Source organism: Xenopus laevis, chromosome 4S (genome assembly GCF_017654675.1).
Source record: "Xenopus laevis strain J_2021 chromosome 4S, Xenopus_laevis_v10.1, whole genome shotgun sequence".
In the NCBI taxonomy this organism is placed as follows: domain Eukaryota; kingdom Metazoa; phylum Chordata; class Amphibia; order Anura; family Pipidae; genus Xenopus; species Xenopus laevis.
Window position 1 is genome coordinate 75,901,900 of NC_054378.1, and position 6,957 is coordinate 75,908,856.

General features: G+C 41.6%; 1 protein-coding gene across 1 annotated transcript; it reads right to left on the reverse strand.

The window, feature by feature from the left end:
• Positions 1 to 954: 954 nt before the first annotated feature.
• dmrta2.S (DMRT like family A2 S homeolog) lies at positions 955 to 4,766 on the reverse strand. Its single transcript, NM_001095679.1, is given in 2 exon segments — positions 955 to 2,473; positions 3,780 to 4,766. Coding segments are annotated over 2 exon segments (1,314 nt in total). The 5' UTR covers positions 4,216 to 4,766; the 3' UTR covers positions 955 to 1,595.
• Positions 4,767 to 6,957: the final 2,191 nt, after the last annotated feature.

Sequence of the window (6,957 nt, forward strand, 5' to 3'; positions counted from 1 at the left end):
GTTTATGGGTTGTTTTAAAAAGTCACATGAATTTAAAATTCAACCTTTGACAAATGTGCCTCCAGTCTATTAAAAAATCTTTCAAACAGAAAATAAACCCAACAGGATTGATTTGCCTCCAATAAGGATTCATTATATATTAGTTGATATCAAATACAAGATAATGTTTTTATTATTACGTCATTTTTTTATTAAAATGTAGTCAATGAGAGATGGCTTTCTCGTAATTCTGAGCTTTTTAGATAATGGGTTTCCAGATAATGGATCTTATAGATGTAGTTCTAAACCCAAGCATTTGGCAAATTAGGGGCCAGCAATAAAGACTAATGACCTCTGTTTTAGAATCAGCAGGAGTTGGTGCAAACAAAAATTATCATTCAATAATTCATGTAAGGGATCTGTTTTCTGGAATGCTTGGAAACTTAGGTTTTCTGGATAACAGGTATTTTAGTAATCAGGAGTATTATTATTTAAGACTACTAAAAACATTAAAAAATCTACTATTGATCTGCCACCAGTATGAATGTATGCAGTGCAGTTACCACCAAATACAAGGTACTGTTTTATTACAGAGAACAGGAAAGTAAAAAAATGTTTGCCTTTCAATAATTGGTTTCTGAATAATAGATTGCATATTAAATGAAAATGAGAAATGCATAGATCTGTGTCTAAAGCTCGGAAGCATTTGTTGGTTTTATGCCTTTATAAATGTATATAAATTATAATCCTGCATTTTATCATGCTTTGAGGAGATATTTGGATTACATATGGATTAATAAATGCCTTTATACAGAGTCTCTAACAATAATAGGTCATGGAAGATCATTTTAATCTAGTAGTGTATGACCAGCATTGCTTGTAACAGTAACTCTGTGCAGGGAGCTGAATATATCCATGAACATATGGAACATTGTGGATAGACAGGTTTCACTTCTAGAGATTCAATCACACCCGTTTTAGAAAATAACATTTATTTCTAACGCTTAGGGAACGGTCACATAAAGGTTTTAACAATTTTCTAAACAATTACACTAACAGCAATAGTTGGAGATTCACCAAAAGGAGGGGGGGTCTGAGTGCTGCACCCCCATTTCTCTCCACATCTGTACACACAGAGCAGTCTCTAGTGCTGCACCTTGGAATGTGTTAGTGCATGGCTCCTTGTTATCATTAAAAAAGGTTCACTTACAAGAATAACTTAGGATCCCAGCTCATAACATTAGAAGTCTATATATTTATATATGTATATATTTATATCACAATGGATTGGGGCTGTGCCCATGCGTATATCCTTAAAAAAAAACAATGTCAACCCTTTTTTAATAGAAAAAGTGCAGTTTGTATTTGTAGTGATTTAGTATTATCCATACCCTCCACATATCCAAAAGCATCATGTTGCCTTGCAGAGAACAGGAATGTCTTTACAGTACTCTACCTCACTAGGTCTTTCTCCAGAATGGGCCTCAGTTGTCTTACTTACATGAGACATTCTTAAGACTTTATGACAAATGTCATCTAATCCCACAGCAATGCTCTGCAATCAAAATCCGAGTCTGCAAAACCAGAGCTGTCATGCCCTTCCTTGTATACTGAATTCATTGTTTTTCAGCATTATTATTGACCACTGGCCCATAGAGTCCATTAGTGTATACCTGGTCCTTATGGACATTGGCTCTGTCCCTCATAAGGTCACTGAAGGCATAGTCCATAGGTGGGCGAAAGCCAAGGGTAGGCATGAATCCAGCTGTTGAGTAAGGGGCCATAAAAGCAAGTCCTCTACTGTGAGCAGAATAGGCCAACCTCAACGGGTTCAACCCAATGTGCCCACCTAGCTGGTATGTGTTTGCTTCAGTGCCAAAGTGTGCGGCATTGGGCTGTAAAGGGGAGAATGCAGACCTGCTCCCTATTGTGCCAATAGCAGGAGTAAGGGCCCCAGCAATAAGGGGTCTGTGTGTGGAGGACACAGAAGGCTGAATACTCTGGAGGGCTCCATCTTTTGACCAGGTCCCTTCACCCTTATCCTGACTCCTGTTGTTCAGTATCTGTTCAATTGCTTGAACCACATCCCCCCCACAACCCTGCAGCACCAGTTCCAGGACGCTCCTCTTCTGAGCGGGGAAGACCCGGGTCAGGATGTTTATGGGGGTCCTCTGCCTGGCTAAGGAGGAAGAACTGGGATCCTGCTCATCTTTTTCAGCATCAGATCCAGATTCTGAGCTCAGGGGGCTGATTAAGCTTGGGCTCTCCTCTCCTTCCTTGAGCTCCTTAGAGATTGGGGAACTGAGCAAGGACTCACCATCCCCATTTTCTGAGCCAGAACCAGGTTGTGCCTCAGGGGATGAGGCACCTGGTGCACTGCCTGACACCGGTTCACTGTCTGGAGACCCCGGTTTCCCCCCAGAAGGCAGCTGAGGAGTCATAGATCTGGGGATGAGGCTCTTTGGGAATAGGTCAAACTTTTGAATCTTTGAATCTGCAAGAGAATGACAAGGAGAGGTCAGTGACAGACAATATAGGGTTCAATACCTACAGCTGGGGACAGAATGGAGTTAAAATGCACCTAATGAATAATTAGAATTGACTAATAGCAAAATACCTTGCAGGTCTCCAGCTACTGTTGAACTACAATTCCCATTATCCACCATAACATTTAGCTTTTAGGAATGCTGGTGGTTGTAGTTATATAACAGCGGGAGGCTGCAAGTTGGACAAATCTAATACAAAGTGTTACTGACACCATCACCTTCCTTACTGTACAGACGGAGGACTGCAATTCCTTTCCAAAAAGTCAAGAAGTATTTGGGGCATAGTGTTGCTTTTTCATTCCCACATTTGGTAACATTTTGTAACCACTGCTCTACTGATTCTCCACTGCACCAGTCGCATCTACACCTGTCGCCCTTACACAAGCTCTCCATTGGGGTCATCTGTATAATAATGAGGGATGGACACACTCTCAACTCCAGGCCGGAATTGAGCAACGAAAATGCTGATATTTTCAAGATCGGACGTGTCAAACGTGTCACTAAAAGATCTGATACAATTATTTTATCTATATATATATATTATCAGTACAGGAATTCGAATATAAAAATTCTACAAATAACCATATCAAGATGACTTCGCTGTATTAGTTGTGTTTGATTTATTCATTATGTGCCATATCTGCTTAATTGTTTGATAAGACGGCGATTTCTCCGCGCGACACAATCGGGCACTCGGCAGTATAGCAGCTGCGGCAGCGACACCGGAAACTCAGCGACTTTATTGATTAGAAATGTAACAGAATAAAAGCGCTGTCTGTGCGACTGTACGTTGTTGTAGTTTGGGACAGTAGAGCTGTCTGACAATACAAAGCGATTACGAAATGACTGAAATTTGGAATCGCCAAAAATCGCTACAATGTTCAAGCGATCGAGTTGCTACTGAAATAAAATCGCATGTACTGGAGTTGTACTCATCTGTCGCTTGCCTGCAATCAGAGGGAAAGCGATGCTCTCAGGTATAGCTCAGGTATTCCTAATAAGCATAATATTCATCATTGAGTACAATAATGATTAATAAGTTAATAGTAAGCATAACGTTAATAATAAATAATAAAATAATATATCTACCCACCGATCCATCCAATTTGTCTAATGAAATCTTTTTAAGAAGTGAAAGATTGCAAGCTTTGGTGGCCAGGGGCCTTTTTTATCTCCTGTTTCAGTAAAGCTTGTTTATGTTTGATAATACACAATGTTAGCGCTTCAGAATATTTGTTAATAAAAAATAATTACCTGTTCCTCCCTCGCCACACAGCGATCCGAAGACCTCGTAGGCTGGCCGGGGTGGGAGGATGCCATTGGCTGCCGCCAGAGCTAGTCCTTCGGCAGTTCCATAGAGCAGCTGCAGCTCCCGGGCCTCGTTTTCCTCCTGGGCTTGCTGCCTGCGGAGCGCAACTTGCGCGGCCATCACCCGCTGGCGCTCCGCGATCAGAGTGCATTTTGCGCACATACAGTCTTTCCAGCGGCAGTAGCGCTTGTGGCCCTTGAGTGCGGACACTACCCCGTGATTCCTGCATCGGGCACACTTGGGGGTGCGGGGATACTTCTCTGCGGCGCGGAGCAGCAACTGGGGGCCACGCAGGAGAGTACCTGCCACGGTGATTGGAAGTGATGGAGCAGAAGTGGGGGTATGAGGAACCTGGGAACTTGGGGGACCATTCAGCTCCATTGTAGAGTTGATCCACTACACCCTGTGCCCCTATAATCCCTTGAATAAATAGCAGGTAAATGTACTGACCCGTCTGTATATCCCAGTGCCCCGATTTATAGTAAGGCACACAAGCTCCACTGACTCTGCACTGACTCTGCGCTACACACGCCGCGCTAAAGTTACAGTTAGTATTAACCCTACACTCACTACTGTGAGCTGCTTTATCCACACAGTCCCATAGACTACCCTTGTGCCACATAAACCTGCGCCCCTCAGTCTGGCGCCAACGATTATTCCATTAGAGTCAGTATCTTTTTTTTAATGCCAGTCCGAGGTTAGATCCAGAACTCACATCACTGAGCAGTGAGCACCCTCCAACCCACGATTCGCCCACACCTGAGGTCTTCTCTAGCACGCTCCTACCCAGAAGCTGCTCCCCTGCACTCCCCGCACTCTCTGAGAGGCCCGACTCCCCTGCACACGTGACAGATCTCAGGCTGCAGGTCCGGCCGCTGTGAAAGTGAAAGGAGACACAGGACAGTCCGGCTCCAACCTCCACGTTACACTCAGTCTCAGCGCAGCTCCTGTGTCTCCACTCGCTGCTCTGTGCCTACTCATTACACACACTTGCACAACAATGTACATCTTGCCATTGGCTACTCAGCGCATTGGCCACTTCCCATTGGCTAATCCCTTCCTGGACTGTGTCAAACACTTGCCTTTCTCAAATAACATTGTATGGAGGGGCCCGGGGCGGATCCCACTGCTAAACAGGCAAGTACTCATTCCTATATCCAGCTCATCCCATGCTTTGTGCATAAATATATACATGCACATACATACATTACATATATATACATGCACATACATACATTACATATATATACATATAGATATAGATAGCACAGATAGTTGCAGAAGAAATACATTTATTGATGCTGCTACAGAATTACTTTGCATTATACATCAACAAATTCCTGCAACGGTTTTCTCTATTATTAGTGTTATATTATTACATACATAATTACATATGTACAAAGGAAAGTGTGAGCTTTCATCACGCCATCCGCTTGCTTTGGGCAAATCGTTGCACAGATAATTGCATTGTAAGACACAAAAACTTTGATTGGAACTATACAGAATGGAGTCAGAGGGATGGGAAATGGTATGTGTCATGTTCGTCTCATCTATCTATCTATCTATCTATCTATCTATCTATCTATCTATCCATCATCTATAATCTCTCTCTCTCTCTCTCTCTCTCTCTCTCTCTCTCTCTCTCTCTCTCTCTATCTATCATTTCTCTCTCTCTCTCTCTCTCTCTCTCTCTCTCTCTCTCTCTCTCTCTCCATCATCTCTCTCGATCGATCTATCTATCTATCTATCTATCTATCTCTATCGATCGATCTATCTATCTATCTATCTATCTATCTCTATCGATCGATCGATCTATCGATCGATCGATCGATCTATCTATCTATCTATCTATCTATCTATCTATCTATCTATCTATCTATCTATCTATCTATCCATCATCTATAATCTCTCTCTCTCTCTCTCTCTCTCTCTCTCTCTCTCTCTCTCTCTCTCTATCTATCATTTCTCTCTCTCTCTCTCTCTCTCTCTCTCTCTCTCTCTCTCTCTCTCCATCATCTCTCTCGATCGATCGATCTATCTATCTATCTATCTATCTATCTATCTATCTATCTATCTATCTATCTATCTATCTATCTTATGTATTACTTGAGTTTTAGGGATATGGGGGAGTGCTAAAATTTGCTACCAGTGTGCAAAACGTTTGTTTGATATGTTTGCAATAAAAACGAAATCGCTTCTATTTTTACTCACACTAGTTATTTCCATCAAATTAAATATACACATCTAATCAGTATGGCATTGTGTCACAAAAAATGGTTCTTCAATGTAAACCGATTGCAAATATGCAAAAGGGAGCCAGCCCACCAAATATATTTTAAATACACTGCAATTCTGAAACCGCGTGGTCTTAAAGCTTAATTTCTGGAGAAAGTAAAACACATTTAACACAAGAACGTAATAATGCAGCACAACAGCCAGTCCCAGGTCTGATAAGGACCCACAGCACTCCCACAAATGCACTCTTTTTAGCCAATGTTTCCCAACCTTGCATTTTCCAGCCGGCTATAAGAGAGAACAGCCCCATTATAAGACGCAGGAACAACTTTGGAGACATGGGCTCTAACCAGATCTATACATGTATATATTTGCCTTGTATGTCCTGATACGTATTTTGTGTATTAGATACATCATTTATATATTGCCTAAGCAGCACATTTACAGCAGTCATTTCATCATGATGTAACAAATACTATTGGCATTTGACTCAGAGGAACAATGCGTTGTTTACCATAAAATGTATACATCGTCTATAATATGAATTTGTAGCAATCGTGTTTGTCCCACTGATCTCCTGAAGTGTCTGTGCGATGCACCTGTTTGTTTCTCTGTGCGATTCTGTCTGCGACGCTTCCCTCTGCGACACTGGCAACTCTTTGGCTTTTACACAGCTGGAATATTCCTTTAAGGCGATTGCTGTGATGTTTTGTCATTTAAAATATACATTTTTGTTTTTTTAATGTGGTTTTATCGCCCATTGAAGCTTTTAATTTGCAGACAGATATATAGAATAGTATCCAAATAACATAATTTTATGGACTTGTGATTCTTGTTAGAAACTGCCGATTTAGCGCAGATTTAGATATAAGATTTGTTCGTTTTCCC